This window comes from Haemaphysalis longicornis, unplaced genomic scaffold (assembly GCF_048455015.1).
Source record: "Haemaphysalis longicornis isolate Haplotype H1 unplaced genomic scaffold, Haemaphysalis longicornis Haplotype H1 scaffold_13, whole genome shotgun sequence".
Lineage (NCBI taxonomy): Eukaryota > Metazoa > Arthropoda > Arachnida > Ixodida > Ixodidae > Haemaphysalis > Haemaphysalis longicornis.
In genome coordinates this window covers 94,064,641-94,084,662 of record NW_027526233.1, presented here as the reverse complement: position 1 = coordinate 94,084,662, position 20,022 = coordinate 94,064,641, and the positions used below count along the sequence as shown (strand labels likewise).

General features: G+C 43.3%; 1 protein-coding gene across 6 annotated transcripts in view; it reads right to left on the bottom strand.

The window, feature by feature from the left end:
* Positions 1 to 6,690: 6,690 nt before the first annotated feature.
* The window catches only part of LOC144164408 (papilin-like), a 96,798-nt gene continuing 83,466 nt past the window's right edge, over positions 6,691 to 20,022 (bottom strand). For all 6 annotated transcript variants that reach the window (XM_077694928.1, XM_077694929.1, XM_077694930.1 and 3 more), the window contains 5 exons: positions 18,224 to 18,403; positions 16,394 to 16,468; positions 13,066 to 13,239; positions 11,688 to 11,747; positions 6,691 to 7,156 (listed from right to left, as the gene is read on the bottom strand). In XM_077694928.1, coding sequence (XP_077551054.1) covers positions 6,954 to 7,156; positions 11,688 to 11,747; positions 13,066 to 13,239; positions 16,394 to 16,468; positions 18,224 to 18,403 — 692 coding nt within the window. In that variant the 3' untranslated portion in view covers positions 6,691 to 6,953. The remainder of the gene's footprint in view (positions 7,157 to 11,687; positions 11,748 to 13,065; positions 13,240 to 16,393; positions 16,469 to 18,223; positions 18,404 to 20,022) is intronic.

The following is a 20,022-nucleotide window of genomic DNA, read 5'->3' as shown; positions in this document are numbered from 1 at the left end:
AGCAGAAAAAAGTTACGTACATAGGAAAGTTGGCGGATATGGCCGAAGAGAAAAAAAAAGTAGAATGAATGAAAAATTGTGACAACAATTAGTGAGAAAAAATTGCCTGATGCATAGTCGCAACTAAGTTGAGTCGCTTTTTTGAACTCAGCTAGAGTTGCATCTCGATGTTGGAGTCAGACAGACGAACCCGTTTGTTCGCGAACACTTCGTTGGTAATGTTGAAGAGCCGTTCCACGGAAGCGCTTGAGGGTACTGACGTGCTGTACTGGAAGGAAAGTTGGTCCAGTCCTTCGAAGTTGTTCATCTGCGACAGCGGGTAGTCAGCCGGTACCAGCAGGTACCACGACAGCTCATCCTGTGCCTCGGCTGGAAGTGTTTGCTGCCCAAAAGAAAAAAAAAATATTCGGGCGCGGACTAGGTGGCAAAATCTGCGCTGGATGACTTGGTAAGTGCAGCCAGCTCTTTCGTTGTATCCTTGGTCGCCCTGTCTCGCGTGGAACTGTCGGGGATTCACGATAGGCTGATAGCTTAAACAATTGGGATTAAACAAATGGCGACGATGAGCTCGCGCTTTCCTTTCAGGAGTCCAAACCTGCAATCACGAACAACTTCCGGTGACCCGTTGACCCTGCAATCCCGGTGACCCTTCGAATGACCTCACGGTGAGAGCAACTCCCTCGACCACAACGCACCTGCGCCTCTCGCGCACTAATGCATAATTACCCTTGACAATATACGCTAAATTCACAAGGTACTTAAAGCGCCGCTTGGACTTAGAAACCTTTCTCCGGAACAGAACAATTCTATTCGCCATACGCGCATCCTATCCTCCCCAGACAGACGGTGAAAGGTGAAAAGAATTTTTGCGGCGGTGCCATTCGCCTTTCGAACGGCGTGTAATTTCGACTGGTATGAAATCAAGCACAAGCGGCGGCCCGCTGCGTGGTTGGTTGTTCTTCTATCTTTGACCTTCGAGGAAGCATGTTCCGCTGAAGGGCGGCCGAATTGGCCAGCTTATAGGAAGAGAAACACAGTAGCGACTAGTAGATTTTTGTACTCTAGCGTTGGCGTCAAAAACAGCCAACTCCTAGCGATGTAACATTTGCAGAAGGAACGCCGTTCCGGCCGTTCCTGTACAAACCAAACGAGTTACCATCACAGTTCGACCGACCATTAATTGAACGGTGGCGGTCCTCCGTTCCTCCAAAAAAGAACTAGTTCAAGGAACGCCGTTCCTTGGAACGCCGTTTTTTATAACACTGCGCGCCGCGTAGAGCACAACCGAGGCGGATGCCTGCAAAGGCAACTACTGAATATATAAACACAAAAGTGCATGCTTTGCAAAAAGGTTACTAGGCGTATATTTTAATAGCACAGGCGCTTAAGCATTTAGCTCCACCGTTGAAAGTTGCCAGAAAACTCAGCCCAGCCGACCGCACGTGAGCTTGCGCCCCATGAGGACCTCCCGGCGTGATCCAGGATTTTGGGTAGGCTTGCGCCAATGAGGGTATCAAAAAAGATTAAAAAAACATAGCGCAAGTGAGGTCGCAAGTCGCTAGGAGCGCACGGCGACGGCCAGCTCGACCTTTGAGAAGCCTCGGCCGAGCGTTCATGGCGTGATCTCTCGTTTGCTGTTCTCCTCGCCAGTTCACGTACGTATAAGCCTAAATTGGAGAGAACAGACGCAAAGTTCAAGAAACCGCTGGCGGCTGGTTCAAGCTTCTTAACACCGTCGTATATGAGTGAGATATGAAATCCTGCGCACAAAACAATCCAGTACCGCCAGTGTTGGAGATGTACAGGCGGCAAGTCTCGAAACCTTGTGAGGTGCAACGGCAGGGTAACGAGCGAAGGGAGGTCCGCCAACTCTGCCGTTTCTCCAGCTTCGCCAACTAGTTCTGTTCCTGCAAATTTGTTTACCCCTGAAGGAGGTTCGTTCAAGCTAAAGGAACAGGAAACTAATTTTTATGAAGTATATTTTTTTTATAACGAATGAAATGGCATCACCTAAAACACCTTTCACGAACTGTTATCATGATAGCGGCCTAGAAATTTGAAATGGCAATTTTTATATGTAACAGACATGTTTCCCGCCAAGTGGAATGCTGGAAACCATCACAGACAGAGCGCTACAACATAGTTTTTATTTCATGTAAAAACACAAAACTAGTAAACAGCTTTCGCCGTCCAAACAATAAAATATGCACCCTTTGCTATTTTTATGAGGTCTTTGAATGATGCGTTGAAACCTACTTGTGTTGCCAAGTGAGCTTCTGAGGGGCCTAGATACATAGGGCCAGCTTTCATGCTTCAGAAATTGAAGTAAAAAATTGAAATTATTTCATTTTCTGTATTTACAAATTTATTGCGGTTACCTGAGTGTACAAAATTTGGGATTCATATGTGATACACGAAATGCTCTCCACAGAAATCGTCTGTCGGTCCCTTTGAAGCTCTGGGATCCAATTCAAAATCAGGAAGGTGGCCACAATCAGTCCTAAAGATCCTTGTTATTCCAGTACGTGCCTCATGTCTTGCGGGTTGTTTACTCTGTTACCTAATGCCTTCAATATGGGTGGTGCACCATATATTGTATTTGTTGACAACGGAGTGGGAACATGTTCTATTACCTCACAAAGACATTATGCTCAAGGTAAGAAAGCGAACAACCGCTTAACTTTTTTCTCCACAACCGACTGTTCTGACTTATTTATTTGTTCATTGGTTCACAATAGTCAAAAACGGCACGATGATTCTCAAAAATACCTGGTAAAGCCTTGCGTGTACACCTACCTTGGTCGACAAACCCTGGTGATGACGTGTATACTAACATCACTTTTTCGAACCATAGGAAGTGACTGCGTAATAACATTTATATATCTGTCCGACGTTTTTGGCACTGCTGTGAGAAATTTGAAGCCCTCATTTTAATTTATTCAAAGCACATCCGGCCCAATTGTTTATAGCCTCTGCTCTTTGTGACTTCAATTTTTTTGCAGGCTGCCGCAAGATGCCATAATTGAGATAATCGGTTCCTGACAATGATAATGAGAATGGTGATAAGACACATGTGCTTTGAAAGTAGTTGTGTAGGTTCGGAAAAAATTTCGACCGAATATTGGGAATAACAGTTGACAGTTCAGCATATTTGATCGAAGCTGTCCCACAGATTAAAAATAAAACAGCGTCCGACGAAATGGCGCCGAGAGGAACGTTCGCTCGATGATACGGCGCGCGATAAAGGCGCTTCCAGTGGATTGCCCTTCGCTAGTCGCTACGCTTATCAAACATCTCCCAGTGTAGTCATTGACAGTCTTCACCGGAAATAGAAACTATATGCGTTTGCCTGTGTGCATGTTTTTACCTGCACGTTTGCCTCCCACAGGGGTACGCTTCCTCCTACCGCACATGGGACAAAAAATGCTGCTAATAAAATTATAATCATGGTATAGAGAGGGAATGACCTATTATTCAGTAAGTAACGTGTTACAACACACAATGACACGAATAAGTGCTTTTGGTTCCCACACCCGACTTGTCTTCTCTTTATGCACCCGAATCGCTACGACGCTGAATCTAAATTTTGCTCAGAAGTATAGGAACAATCTGCCACATAAACGGGGTGTGCGACGTTAGCCCTGAGTATCCTCCTCTCTTTCCGTCAACTACCCAACAAGACCAATGGGAGATGCTGCTGTCCAGCCCCTCTCTACTTACCCAGCTTCAGCTGGTTGGCATAGCACAGGCGGCGCGGAGGACTGAATATGGGCTACAGTGAAGAAGGAACCACTGGGCTGGGCCACACTATGGGCCGCTGAGAAATTTGAATAGAAGTATTTCCTCCTCCTCTTCCTGCTCCTGCTCCTCCTTCGTCTCTGCCGCCGGTCTCGTCGCCTCCGTCGGCGATGGCAGAGACGGAGAAATGAAATCGTCTAACACTGGGTTTTAGATTTAATTTTATAAAAAAAAGAATTTCCGCTCATGTGCTCCACCAATACAACTCAACTGACCACCGTTCATGTAACATGCAGTATATTAACCTTACCACGAATACCTCTTTCAAGTAATAGAGGGTGTGGTTAAGCGCATTACACTTCTCTGTGGTTTCACTATTTGTTGAGAAACGCACGTGAGTTAATTGAAGTGACGTCGCATGGGTAATCCTTGTGGGTGCCGTTTACAGCTTTGCTTTACAATCATATTCACAGGGTGGATTGGCGCTATTTTTTCCTTTCTCTTTCTGTCCCGAATACCCTCCCCCCCAGAGGTAAGTAGCAGGCCCAAGATCAATTTCTCAAGCCAAACTCTTCTCCTTTTCAATAAAGATTTACTCTCTCTCTCTCTCTCTTGAGGAGGCTGCTGCTGCTGCTGATGATGATAGTGCGGGAAAAATGGTATTGTTTAATAGTTCTTGAGCTCCTGATGCCCGCTGTCATCTTTATCGGTAAATCCCGGAAAGTAGTTACGCCATCAGACCCACTTCACCCATACTTTACTTGATCGTAATGTTGAACTTAAAAGTCGCACAACGTTACACCACCAGTGTAACGCAAATAAAAGGCTGGGGGAATAGAACAAAAATAGCGGCCTTAGGGCTTTGGATGCACTTTGCGTGCCTACATAGACAATGTTTGTTCGAATGGAAACTTGTTAAGGTTGCTCTACGCTTGTCTATCTCATTTGCAAAATCAGCTTAGCAGGTATGCCTCAAGGGTCTACCAACTGATTTTGTGTAATTTGTGTCCTTGTTTTCAAACGAGAGCTAGTCTTCTTTAGCGGGGTAACTACAAGGAATAGTTTTATAACTTGGTGTAAATAAAATCGTTGGCGCTAAGCTTTTGGATATTTCAAAAGAGGAGGCATCCGGTGTATCAACGTTACTATGCTGTACGTATGCTCAACATGAGGCCTTAAAATCTTACAGCTACAGAAATGTTTTACGATTCAATCTTTTATTCTTGAAAAATTGCCACCAGTTCATCTCTGCTCGATGATGATTTGCAAAGAAGACAAAGTGCAAATGACGGCTCCGATTTTATTTCGGATACTCCGCCTGCCTGTTAGCGTCGCTGGAGCCCCATCAAGCAGAGAAATATAATGTAACGACGTGTCGGTACGAGCGAGTTGGTAATCTATCATAAGTTCGTAAAGCGCAGTAAATAAAGCACTAGCGCTAGTTAAAACTGGATTTTAAGAACAAAACGCTCAAATGACAATGAATTTTATCACGTCTTATTCAAGAAGGGGAGCTTATTCAAGAATGCCAGCTCATTCGAGCTCAAAGATACAGACGTTGTATTGACAGCCAGCTATCCGCTGCATTTACGCGGCCTCGGCAATCTCTCGCGGGCGCAGATCGGCGTCTCGATATATGACGGAGCACGCCTCGTACATAGGCTCGCACTTGTCGCGCTTTTGGCAATGAATACCCAAATTACTCACTTTGCGTTTCCGTTCCTTGTTACAATTTTACCTTAGGCGAGTGTTGAGGCACCGTACCGTTTGGCCGACGTATGCTATTTTACAAGTAAGGGGCACTTATAGACGACCCCTTCCGCTTAACGCACGTACTGGTTTTGGCTTGTGAGGAAAGAAACTAACAAATGCCTCCTTAATCAACAAAACCACTACGAGAGTTGCGCGGAGGGGGTCGTCTATACGTGGCCCCTTGCACATTCTCAGGAAGGGAAAAGGCTCATGAAGTTGCACATTCTCACGAAGCGAAAAGCCACAGAAAATGGTTGCCGTGGAAAGGTTCCTCTCACAGATATAGGCTCTCGCTTTAGTAGAGTTGACCTGTTTAGAACCAACACCTATATACCGAATTATTCGGCTATAGCAAACTAAATACGAGCTTCGGTTCGTCCCGCTTATTTGTTTACCACGAAACTAAAATCGTGTGATCTCCGTGCATTATCAGATATAACGAAGACATATTTGACCATTAGGCGGAGAAGCTACTAGTAAAAACTGCCGGCGCCCGGCACTGAAGAAGTAGAAAAGGCCTTTTTGCTCGTGTAGACTGTGGAAAACTTCATCCTGCGAATAGCCACCCGACAAACATCAAATTCTACCTCGACAAAAAAAAAACGAAAAAACAACGAGGTACGTTTTTTTAAATGAAATGTGGTCTGTTGTATCTTAGGTTGTATTTCCTGTTCAATTGAGCTCGAAATGCCACAAGAAGAACAGTACGGGTTACCTTGTCCCTAGTAGTTTCAGATCCTTAAGAAATTTGTTTTTGAACCAAGGATTTTGGCGGGAGCCAGATAGCGGATTGGTATCAGCCGATTTTTAAATTTGCTGCAACGAATCACGACGTAACAACATTTCAAGAACCAGCGCAAGGCCGCGGACGATAGAACGGAAAAATACACAGTAGAGACCAGCGATAAAGTACGCCTTGTTGCTAGTCAGTGCTTTTACTGTCTTTTTTCGGTTGTGTCATCCGTGTCGTGGCGCTGTTATCTCAAATGATCTATAGTCAACCAGCCCAAACCCAGGCCTTAGTGGGATGTAAAAAACTAAATAACTATACAGATAGTATTTTGTTATAACTAGCCTCGACTGTGCCCTGTTTTGTGTAAATTAACCACTCCCTTACGAATTGTTGTACTTGTGCTTAGCGCACGAAAGTTGTCACGTTTGGCAGGTTTGCGGCAATAAATTGAAATAAATAGACGCAAAAGAAAATAAAAGTGATTTTATTTCCGTATTCGTTTATTATTTTCAATTCCTTAAATAACAAACGAACAACGCATTTTGTTTATTACCTTTATATTTCGAATCTTCGGGTAATTAGTTTCGCACACACCGGTTTCTTTTCATATTGTTGATCACGAGGCTTTAGATTGTGCTAAATGTGTGCAATGGCCATTTATCAGCACCAAATAAAAGTAGGTCTTCACATTATGCTGGATAAACACGGTTGTTATCAGCCAACGTGGTTCTTAAGCCCGAGGGAGTACGGTGTTCTGGTTTCTGCACTTCTTCAAGCACAATTCTGGTGTGGGGAAGTTGTTGCCGTTGCCGTGGCAACCACCGTAGAGGAACAATGCACAAGTGCCGCTCTCTGGGTTGTAATAGTAGCGAGGGATGGATGCCTTGCATGGACCGACGTCTTTTTCCAAAGTGCAGACAGAGGAGGTAGTCACTGTGCAATAAAAAATCGCAGTGAGATTGAATACAGATAAGTCCAAAAAACTGTAGTGAAATACAACCGTGTCAGTTGCAGTTAAATGCAGAGCGGAGTACTGCAACGTCGTTGGTAGTTGCTTATTCTCGGTGTAGAAAAGTTGTCGTATGGTAAAATTTGTTAATATATTTGTGGCCCCTTTTATTCAGTTACATCAAGCTCATTTCGTTCAAGGTTGAGGTGTGCACCTGTAGGTTTAAATAGAAAGTTACATATATAGTTACAACAATACGCTTAGTCCACCAAACGATGATGCCGCTGCTTCTTCAGTTGCCCTCTCTCCAAATGGTGTCGTGCAACATGATCAACACAGGGTTGCTACATCCAACACTATGGCTCACAATGACCAGCATACCCTCACAATTCCACAGACCGCAGAACAAGCTAAATCGGAAGCGTTTTTAATTGCGGCAAACACCGGCAACCATATTTTCCCCTGCTTTCTTTGGCGCAGTCTGTGAACCGCGCCATTATATACAGCGTGTCCCAGCTATCATGCACCAAGATTTAAAAAAAGAGTGAAGGCGTAACTCGAAAGAAACCAGGTGCATAATGTTTGCAGTACTGTGAAGAAGCGGAAAGTATTTTTTTCTTTAATGAGACTTATTAACTAATTGTAATTTATTATCTAACTCGAGAAATACTGTCCTAATCACTAAACTGTCAGTGAGGCACTTGTAGGTAAGCACGAGGGGCATCTAACTGCGGTATTTTCAGCGATGAACAAATTGTGTAAACATTTATTCTTACTGATAAAGGAAACCCGCGAAATATGAAAAATACCACATGACGGCGCTTCCGCGCGCACCGTAGAGTAACGCCCTCAAACAGGCTGCCTCTGAGTTAGCCAGAATGAAATAGACAAAAGAAAGAAAGAAGAAATCGCCACCGAGTTTGTTCCTTATCTGCACACGCGTCCCGCGAATCTTGCTGCTGCTGCTCCTTCCATGCATGCTATTATCAAGGTGAAGCGCTGTCTATTCGGGCGGGTAACACGCGAAGCAGTTGGTTATAACACGCAGTTATAACACACGAAGCAGTTATAACACGCGAAGCAGTTGGGTAACACGCGAATCAGCTTTACAATGCGCGTGTAAGCATAGTCACGTGGTATTTTTCATATTTCGCGGGTTTCCTTTATCACTCAGAATAAATGAGTACGCAATTAGTTCGTCGCTGAAAATAGCGCAGTTAGATGCCCCTCGTGGTTACCTACGAGTGCCTCATTGACACTTTAGTGATTAGGACAGTATTTCTCGAGTTAGATAATTAAATACAATAAATTAATTAAGTCTCATAACGAAAAAATTACTCTCCCCTTCTTCACAGTACTGCAAACATTGTGCACTAGGTTCTCTTTGAGTTACGCAATTTCTATTTTTTTTAAATCCTGGTGCATGATAGCTGGGACACCCTGTATATATATATATATATATATATATATATATATATATATATATATATATATATACTTAGGTTGTACGTTAGCTTGCTATTGAATGGGCACACAGGTAATGGTACTATTAAACTGATGTGAGATTGTTAGACTGCTGGAAATAAGTATAATATTGGTTGGAACGCATATGGAAAACTTGACTAAATATCCACTTGAAAATATAAGTAGCATTGTCTATGTAAAATGACAATTTTCGATTACGTTTAAGTAATTTTGCATGCCAATTTAATCAACGCTTACACGTATACGGGGGGTATACAGCAGAATCGTTGGCAAAAAACATTATTGAAGATGTCGCACCTGATAGAAGGCCCGTTATGAAAGTTAAAAAGCGGAGAGTGCCAAGGACAGAACAAGTAGCATGTTTGCACGCGCGCCAGTTTCCACTCTAATAAAGGACTTGCCTCTTTGTATTTAAACATATTTACAGTGATTGCCTGTCTATTGTCCTAAAAAGTAACTTTCGAAGGTATCTTTGGGCTGTTGAAAGGCGTGCGTGACCGTGAGAGCACTCTAAGGCTCTCACTCTCCTTAATGACGGTACGCCTACAACAAAAATAACCATTCCACCAGCGGTTATATCTGTTCCAACCGTCACGTGCTTTACCCTCTGTTACCATTACAGCTTTTGCACCTAAGAGAAACAACAAATCAACAATACAGATAAACAAGAACACAATAAACCCCCCAACACATTCAGAGGAATTGGCAACTGACTAAAAGGCTACGAATGCATTCGAAATAGCATTTCCACAAGGCACGCAAGGCACAGTTCGCATAGAGATCATAAATTTTTCCGGTAATTTTGTTCTGAGCAAAGTATTACTTATTGCATAAGTTTCGCACACAGTACTGCGTTGAGGTGCGCCTAAAATATCGTATTTTATTCCTGCCTTCATTACAGTAGAAAACAAACATTTGCGACAATAAAATAGATTTTGATGTCACACGGACTTCTAACAATGCATAAATACCAAAACATTTGTAAGTAAGCTCCGTCTGCATTTTCTCCTTGTTTTTACTGCGGCTCTTTTAAGTCTACCAGCCTCTTCCTGGCGTACTGAATTTGCAAAGGAGTTTTCGTAGTTTGCATACCTGTCCGTGATCCAGGGTAATTTATTTTTTACCTGTAGTGCCTTGTATACTTAAACAGCCCCCTACACCGGGTAAACAACCAAACATAACAAAAAGGCGTTGTCCCAGATACATATTTTGTTTATAAATTAAAAAAAGTAGTATCGGCCACTTTTAGTAGCAGATACCGGACGGATCAAAACCAGCTTTAAATCAAGAGTTACAAAAAAGTTCCATCGTCCTGTTCCTAAAACAAATGGCTTCGAGGTTTTTTACCACTACTCAAAAGAGAGAGAGAGAGAGAGAGAGAAGGAACTTTATTTGAGCCCAAACTGGTAGAAGGAAGGTGGTGACAGGGAGGAAGTCACCTAGCCTTCCCCATTAGATGGCGGCCATGAGCCCGTGGGCCCTAGCGGCATCTTCCGCTAGCTGGAAGAGTAGTTGTTGTAAGTCGGGGTGAGAGCTGAGCAAGGCGGCCCCCTTTTGCTCCTGAGTCCTGATGTTTAATGCTCTATTAGGTGAACGAGGTTTCTGTGGGCATGCCCATATGATGTGTTGTAGGGTGGCTTTGTCTGCACACCACTTGTGTCGGAATACGTGTCTGGGTAATATTGGTTGTAGATAACACGGTTGGGGAAGGTGTTCGACTGTATTCGTCTCCACGCAACCGACTGCCATCTGTTGAGGGAAGAGTGTGGTGCAGCGTACTTGAGGCGACTCAACCTCTAGTGGTGCGTAATCTCCCTGTACGTGGCCAGCCTGTCTCTGCTCCCCGTGAACGTAGGCCCGATGTCTCCGTCGAGGTCAGCCTGGTTGCCGAAATCTCGGGCTGCCTCGTGAGACAGTTCATTCCCCGGCAGGGACGAGTGCGCTGGTGTCCATACAAGGCAAACATGCCTTGATCTGTCGCCAATAAACGTTGAAAGAATTTTGGCCGCTGGCAGGGATATTCGTCCCGCCAGGAAGTTTCCTATTGCCGTCTTGGAATCAGACACATTGTGTGTTTCAAGTAACGAAAATTAATGGGTATTTCCAACAGTGAAATGTTTTTATACTGTGGGAATAAATAACTTGTACGCGTAGCTTGCGGAAAACAAAACTGAATTCGGTAGCTCTGTGAGAAAGAATTCGCAATAACTTTAAACACGAAAGCGTATTACGCCGGGATACACCAAGATCTGATTGACGTCATACCCGTCACGGAAATGTCATCGCCGGAAAAACGCGGCTGCGCCAGGATTCGACCCGGGTGCTCCGTCGCCGCAACGGGACGTGCTTGGCGCTTTACCGACTCCACTACGAGCTGAAGCGCGGACAGCCGTATGAACGCACCATATATCTTTCTTATGACCGCCTCTACTTAGATGGTGCTGCCGTCTCAGAGAGGTGAAGCGAAGTAGTGCATCACGATACTAATGCGCGCTGACATTGGCCCCAGCTGAGCTCGTCGCAACGCAACTCTCTGCTTTAAACTCCACTGAACAGGGACACAGTGGTCACACATTTGCGAAAGCGACTCGCCAGCCGATTGTCCCTCCCCAAGCATACCCAATAACCAGCACCGAAAGTCACGCTCTTTCGCTGCTGCTGATCGTGAGTTCACCAAACTATTCGCTGGCAACCCGTTCGGTTTCGTTCGCATGGTTTGCGGGTGGGTGTGCTTTCATCCGGGTTTACGCAGTGCTCCAGCGCGTGCAATCCAGTGGCTAATGTTGATAAGACGACGGTTCCATAACGACGAAATATAAATAACGATGTGCACGTTCTCATCGATGCAGAATAAACATTCAACTGATCCTGTGAAGGCACATCTCAGTTTCGTGTTTTAACGATTCCTATAAGAGATGGATAAACCACATTTTTTATACTAGTCCACACAGCCTGACTCTGATCAACACTAGATAATAACATTCATAAAAGCAGAAGAACTTATTGTTAACGGTTTTGTAGGTAACTTACTTTGAATCAAAGGGTACCTGAATGCCTCCACATCTTCAAGGGTCTCGACCATGGTTGTATCTACAGAGAATAAATCAAAAAATTTTCATTTGTGGCAACTGCTTTGTGCACCTGATTAGCCTCTGCGTGGCTTACAGTACGCGCGCACAGGGTCTTCAAACTATGCTTCATGCTTCAAACTATCCCACCACATTCATTCCGGAGCATCGTCAATTACTCTATGACTTTCAAATGCCCCTAAATGTGTCATTCCCTTGTCTCCTTACAGTAAAATGGAAATATGACCTTTCCGGCGAATAAATAGGAATTATACCTTGGTAATCGCTGTTGTGTGTAAGAAAGTTTTATTAGGGCAGCATAATATAAATTGCTTCCAAAAATTAGTCTGTGGTCGAGGAGCAGGTAATATTAGCAAAACTGGCAGTGTACTCCGGAAGGGGAGATTTGGAATTTCCGAGGTTTTGCTGTGATAGCATCAGCACAATGAAGATTTATCAAAACTAGTCTACTCGCAGTCATGTGGCTCGAATTGAAATTTGCGAGAAAATTGAAAATGCAACTGGAGCATCTGTAGCGTACCAGAAGGCATTGGCGCCCTTCTAGTGTGAAGATAAATTGAGATACCCGCCACTGTTACCAGGTCGCTGCTTTTTGATCGTCCAGTAGATAACGTTTAAACCATCGATTATGTCATTGACGTTCAGTTAACCGCTGTTACACCAGTATCCGCCAAAGCAATAATAAAATATTTCACTCATTTCACACTTTCAACAAGGATTTTGTTTTTGATGGTTACCGTACTTGAGGTCGTGCAGCATACAACAAAAGTTAGTTTCAGCTCCTAAACTTGTCAAGAAATAATGTTTTTCGTACTTGTAAGGTGGTACACGTTGTAAAAGTCTTGTCTCGATTAGGGTGATCTAAGACCATAACATATCGGAATCTAGTGATATTTGCTGTACAGTACGCATGTAATAACAAATGATTTCCTGCAAAGATGTTGCACAACTAAAATTAGTTCCAAAAACCACTGTGAAACTGGAAGCATGGCTTTGGAGGACGCAAATAGGATCGCCAAAATGGTTCATCGTGGTGGTATAATTTGAATATATTTGTACAATTTCACGTTTCCACCAACGGCATCTTTTGTTGCTGCATTTTCGCATAATTTTGGAACTTCTTTCGAACCTGAGAGCGAACCAAAAATACTTCTCATTTTGAGAAAGCACGGACTTCTATTATTGTCACGAAGGTCGCATTACAAAATTCCGAAAAAGACAAACAGTCGCAAACTTCCTGCACTTATCGTAAATTCAATTTGATAACGAAAACGGCTCTTTTTTCGCAGGTAATGGGCGCAAGCAAACTTGCCACTTACTTTTACAGGTGTTCTTACACTCCTCGACGGTGTTGAAGTTGTTCGCGTTGCCACGACATCCGCCGTAGATAAACTCTTCGCAGCGCTCAGTGTTTGAATTGTAGTAGAAGCGAGGAAAGTACGCATAGCAAGGTCCTTTCTCCTTTGGCAGGTAACAAATTGGGTTCTTGCGGACTGCAAATGAAGTAGAAAAGGCCTAATATAGGACAAACACAAATTCGCCGCAATAAAAACACACAAACTCACCCCAACACAAACGCTCAACCCACAGTAAAGGCTTTCTTGTGCGAAAATAAATAAAATTGGTTGAATTTCGAATCCCAGTTCTAACAGTTTCACTGTGAAAGTGCTATTCTTGGTATTCATGAGTGATTATGAAATCGAGAGCAGCATATTCTGCCGTTATCTAAAATGGCCAAGTCCTATTTTACTACAATGGAAAAGGACGCATATATTCAGTAAATGACGGGGCGAAAGAGTTACAAAACCGTGCTACAACAATTTTGCGAGGCGCAGTCAAGATAGCCTACAGGTATTAATAACCAAACCAAAACTTGCATTAGGACCAGGGAACCAGAAAAGAAAACATATGAAGTTTAATGTCATTTAGGAAGGCAAATTGACAAATATAGTACAACACGTGTACAGTAGAGGAACAAATCGAAGTGGCCCTTTACTGAAAACTGTTCCAGAAGATAGGTTTTCAAGTTTCCTATTTAAAACCTGGTAAAACGTGAATAAAGAAAAAAAAAGAATTCCAGCGAAACCAGACAATTGTTTGCAAAACAGTTCATCCCGAATGGTTCAAAACCAAAACACCATCTCTAATCATACCTACGTTGTGCAGTCTCACTGTGAATACACAGCGGTTTGTAAGATACTAATGAGTGCATCAAAAAATCTATATTCTTATTTTAGGTCCATTACGCTGCAGTATAAAGTGGTAGAAATGTACACCAATAATAAGTGTCCAGTTGTGTGAAGATTTATATTGACCAATTTAAATTTAGAAAGTGAAAGAAAAATAGTAAAACCCATTCGGCATTATGGCACTTTTTTTGAACATCCGGATATTACATATTGTGCGTGGATGTACAGGTAACAAATTAACCTAGAAAATGCAGTACTGGCGTATACTCTAAGCAAATTAGCGAAGAAAAGGAAAAAAAATCAGGCCAAGGACGCTAAAAACTGAGCTGAACTATCAGCTGATTTTATTGCGAATGAAGCACAATATAGATATAGTCGTTATACCAAGTAAGAATCTGTGCATGCGCAGAAAATTTAGTTCTTTCTAAGAGAAGATGATAGTGTTCATGCTGACGCGTGCCTCAGCAATTGTTAAAATTCGTTCGCATTTCACGTCACGTGACAGCCGTATTTTGCACTTTCCAATGAAGTGTGAACAACGAAAATATTTTGAACTCTGGGGAACACTCCTCAAAGTTCAAAGAATGGCTCACCGAATAGCCTTTCTCACATTCACTTCTCCCGAATTTTTTAAATTGTTCACGTGCTCCCTCAGCCAATCATGGACGCATCTCTCGGATTGGTCAAGGTATGTTTTTACGCATACTAAGACAGTTTGTTTGACTACGCTTCCCGCGCATTCCACGAAAGGTCCCCGATGTTTCGTTCCGCAGCCATATTGCTTCGTTCCCACCGCATCGGTAGTTTACTGATCATAAAGAGCTCGTGAGGTGCAGAAAGTACAGCGTCCACTTTATACCTCTGAGCCTTTTTTATTTAAATTGTGTAATATCACGTATATGTAGGGTATCACAGCCACCTTTTGCCTACACTCTGCGCGGGCATTACATGTGCGTGGCTTGGTAGGCATTTTTGCCAGTAGGCTCTTTACGACCGACACCAGGAGATACTGAGGAAATCTGGCACTGAGCACACTTTGGGGTTGTTAGATTAACTCATCCGCGACAGTGTGTGGGCAACAGTTGCCTAGAGCGTTCTTGAAGCAAATCAAGGCCGTAGCTCGTTTAACGACTTTTGAGGGCGCCGAGTTAAGGGCACAAGTGGTTTGTTGGCGCGATGGTCATAGCTTCAACAGATACCAACATCTTTCGTCTGAAACTAGGATATCTAAAAAAATTCCCCCGCATTTCCCCGAAGGGGAGTATGAGGAAGTGCGAAGCACGGGGTGATGCTATGAGGGGGAGTTTGTTGAAGATTGGTGGCATTTTGCCCGTTAGTTACATTAACACCCCCTCGTGATCACGTTCGGCTTACCACGCCTCGTTTGTCCCTCTGCGGAAATCTTGGTGAATTAACGTGTATGTTCCAGAGATGTTCGAGAGGGAATGTAATCACGCACACACACACACACACACGCAAAGTAAAGTGAAACGACAGTATTTATTTCAGCACTTGTTTGTGTTGTTGTATGCGACGGTCGTTACGACCGCCTTGTGGTCGCTAAAGTGGACCGTTAAGGGTTGTTGCAGGACAGCCCTTACATTACAGTTCCTAGCAAAGGCCAGGTCTATATACCCGCCGTTGACGGTGGTCGGAGTCACTGAGTCGCCAACGCACGCCGCTGACGACGTAGTTTGAATGCGTTAAAGATATAAGGCGCGTTACTAACGCTGACATCAACGTCGCGTCCGTGGCTTAGTCGGTAGAGCGTCTCGCTGCGGCCGCAAAGTCTTCGGATCAAAACCTTGCGCCAGATGCTGTTTTTTTTATATAGTGTAGTGGCCTGGCTGGCGCGCCGAGAGAGGGTGTTGCGAGCTGGAGAGTAGTAAAGGGGCTTTAGGAGAGTAGGCGATGGGGGAGAGGAGGCACTATGGGAGCGCCCTCACGCGTCGGAAAAAGTGCTTCGCACTTAAAATCGGCTCTCGGCCTTGACGGGGAGGTCGTGAGTTAGTTCATTGGTTTGAAAAACAAATAAAGAGCCTTGTCTGGGAAAGAACCATCTTTTCTACGCATGCGCAGATAAGCCTTTGGTTTGACGGCTATCTATAAATTGTGCTTCATTCGCAATAAAACCAGTTGAAAGATCAGTGCAGTCCTTGTGGTCTTCCCTCTAGTTTTGCCTTGTTTGCGCTGTATTGCTGTATTGTAAGAATTTTTTACGCTATTTTATTGTAAGTTCTAACATAGTATTCGCGTAAATACGAATTTTGCGAAGAATGTGTAGCTCAAATTTGAATCACAGTATTTTTCATTAGTACCGCAAATCAAAGCCAGCGAATTTGGTGCATCTTCTGTGTCTATTCCTATGCACGTTTAGTTAGTACAGTGCGCACATGAAAAGTAAATACTGAGATACGAGAGAGTTGCAGATCCTACAACAGATATGTTTTTGTCTTACCTTCGAGGGACGTCCTGCTTGGTCCACGAACAGCAGAGATCGTTCTGTCCTTCAGGTACACGCTATCGGTGTTGTCTATGGTAGAAAAACATCATAATTAAGGTAAGAGCTTTTGCAGCAGCAAACTTGTGAACCGCAGACTTTCGCTATGATCCATTTGTCACAACACAAAACAACTCCAATATGTGTCTAAAATCCCATTTTCAGAAAACTCTACAGTGAACAATCTTTGCCCTATCACGAATACAAAATAAAAACGGGTGAGAAGAGGTATTCGGTGAAAGATAAAATCTTACCAACATGAAGTTTTGTTTAGCTACGTAGCGGTTCGTGCGCATATGGTTCTTACTACGGTTTAAAAGTTTTACCGACATTTACTTTCCCAATTTACTAATATTTACAGCAAAGTTTTATCAACGAACCAGCGTATGCGAAAGTATTTGTCAAGGCCGTGCGTACTCTATGCAATAAAACAGCGGAAATATGTGCAAAAAATTGTCACATGGCTAACGTTCGTCGCCTTGCAGTGCAGGCATGAGTGAGTGAACTTGGTGCGCCAATTTGAAATGGCCAACTATGAGTGTTATTAAGAACTTCCCTTTACGTTGCACTCCTTGACTGCGGCAGTGTGTTCTTGGAATGTTCTGTGGCTAGAACGCTCTTAAATTCGGGAATATTTTTGCCTACACCTTCGAAGGAGTTTCAAACATGTCGCGTTTACAGTAAAGAAAAAAGTGCTGTTATTTTTGCGCTCGGCCAACGCCGTTTCCCCAGCACTGAACATAGTCCTTGACTTAACCTAAATGTGTTACACGGTCGGCTAGATGACGCAGCCGGATGTGCATGATCAAGATCTTCCGCACAGAACAAAATAAATAAAAAAATGTTTAAATCAACAAAAAGCAGCATCCATCAGTGCTCCACATTAAATTTTACACTTGCCAGAAATAGGTGCAGTCTTTTGGTGAACATTGTAAATCGTAACCTGCAAACACTTTTTATTTTCTCTAGGGCAATCCTCAAAGTCTGGTGCTCCGATTAATGAGCCTGTTTAAATAACAGAGGGCAATTTTATAATCATACGGCAAGTTGTAGGTCGCTGTAGCTTGGAGGATTCCTACAAATGTTTCGGTTGCATGCCTCATTCAAACAATCAATTCCGTCCTTCCTTTCCCTTTCTGTAACAACAAAAGTTATTTACAATGACCTAAATATGGTGGGCAACAAGTTTTCCGCTGCTGTACGAACGCCCAATTGACCAGAAGAAAGCTTAGATAACTTATACAAATATATGTAATATAACGCCTCAGTAGCCGTATTAACGTTCTTCAATGTTACCTTATTAACATATCCTATAATACTCGCACTTTGAATCTGTGTGGATGAAGCAGGTGGTAGAAATTTTCAACTTATGTTTGCGATAAGTAAACAGCTTAACTAAAGAAAAGTAAGGCCATTCTAATACGACAAACCGACGCCACAAGAAAAAGAACGAATAAAATATGGTTCTTGATGAAGAATAGAAATTCGCTTTAATGAGGTGCCGAAAGGTGAATAAATTGATTTACGTGTTAGACCAGGCTTGCTTCATTAACGAGGTAGAAATTCGTGTAGTGCAAATTATTCAGCAAATTGGAAAGGCGTCCTTTTGCTGTCAAAAACTGTTGTCCTTTTGCTGCCACAAACTGTTGAATTTTTCAAGCTCGAGTAACCGGACTTCTTTAAAACTTAGAAGAACTAAGCCGGTACATCATGCGTATACACAAAGTGAAGTACGATGCAACACTACCGGACGGCGAATACTACGTATGGTGGGTGCTGCACGCTCACTGAAGCACGTGGAGAAGCATTCCTGCATAGAACGATACTTGTTGTCGTTTCCGTCGCAGCCTCCATAGATGAAGGTCTCACACATGGATGTTGTCGCATTAAAGAAGAACATGGGCATGTAGGCCAGACAGGGTCCCCTGTCGGGCTTGGCAAGGCATTGCCTCTCGTATTCGCTGGTGGCTGGAAGAAATCGAGCACAAAGGAAAGGGTAATTTTCAACAGTGTGAGGTTCAGAACCTAGCAAAGTGCGCCAAATTAAATAAAAAGAGAGAACAGCCTAAATTAGGACACTAATATTCTATACCGAAATTAGGAAGCCGCCATGCGCTGTCACTGCAAATTTCTATTTTCGCCAGGAATTTGTTGGGCGTATCAACTAAAATAAAAACAAATTCTCGACTATTAAAATAATTACTTCTTATATAAATGCAGTCCTTTTAGTTCACTCGTAACATCCGCCCACATACTATGCAATCTTTGGCCTCCACGGTTCCCGGTGCACCCGCGAACTGAACGCGGTACCATGTAGTTCTGGATATTTTATGTATTTACTCCAACTTCTGGTCGCGTAGCTGTCTTCGGGATACCCGCGGATATTCAAGAACGTGTAAATTGAGGCAGCCCGATGTCAACAAAAGCAGCAATTAGATGTGCGCAGTAGAGTGGCCACATGGCGTACCAGAAGAATTGCGTAGAAGCACTGCTCCTCTTTCTTTTAAGAAGTCCTGTAATGCTGTCTTCTAGGGGGCTTTTGTATTTGGAACGGCAGCCTGTTATTGGTAAGTGTAAAGAAATAGCCATACATCCGATGGTTCGTACTCACAGAAGACAGGCATTAAAAATTGAAGCGATATAAGTACACAGCCGGATCAAAATATCTGTGGGAAGCGCCGTTGTAAAATAATAATTTTGCTATAGATGTTTGCAACATCCTGCCCAATCGGTTTTCTATGATAGTTAGAGCGAAAAGGGGCCCAGCGCCGTTCGGTTTCCCATGACTTAGGTGTACATAATTACAAATGCAGAAAGAAGTTGTTTTTTTAACTTTGGATTAATATTCCTTGGCAAAATCAATAGGAGGATGCGACTAAAGGCGGACGCGGCCTGAAGGAGGCTTCAGCCACATTATTCTAAAATTAATAATGACTCGTTTTAGAATACTAATTTGCAAATTCTTCGTCCGACGGTCCCCTGGTGAATGAACGGGCTTGTTTTGACGGAGCGTACCAAGGTGAATTCAGCCTCCTCGTATTAGTAAGTACTGTACAATACATTTGCCTAGTTGTCATCATCATTACCATCACCAGCCTATCTATGCCCACTGCAGGGCCATGGCCTCTCCCATTATTCCCCAATTGCTCCGGTTCTGTGCTAACTGCGACAAATTTATCCCCGCAAACTTCTTGATCTCATCTGCCAACCTAACTTTCTGCCATCCGCTGCAGCGCTTGCCTTCTCTAGGGATCCCCACTGTTACCCTTAATGACCAACGCTTATCTTGCCTTCGAATTACATGCCCTACCCGCGTCCATTTCTTCTTCATTTTACTAATATGTCCTTAACACGCGTTTGTTGCTTCACCCACTCCGCTCTATTCTTGTCCCTTAATGTTAAACCTATTATCTTCCGTTCCATTGCGCGCTGAGTCGTCCTTAATTTAATTTGAACCCTCTTAATGAGCCTCCAAGTTTCGGCCCCTTAAGTGAGTACCTAGTTGTACAAATCACCGAAGGGCCATAATAAGAAGCAACTTGTACTGCATCTACAAAGCCAACTCATTGTATCAGACCTACAGGTGT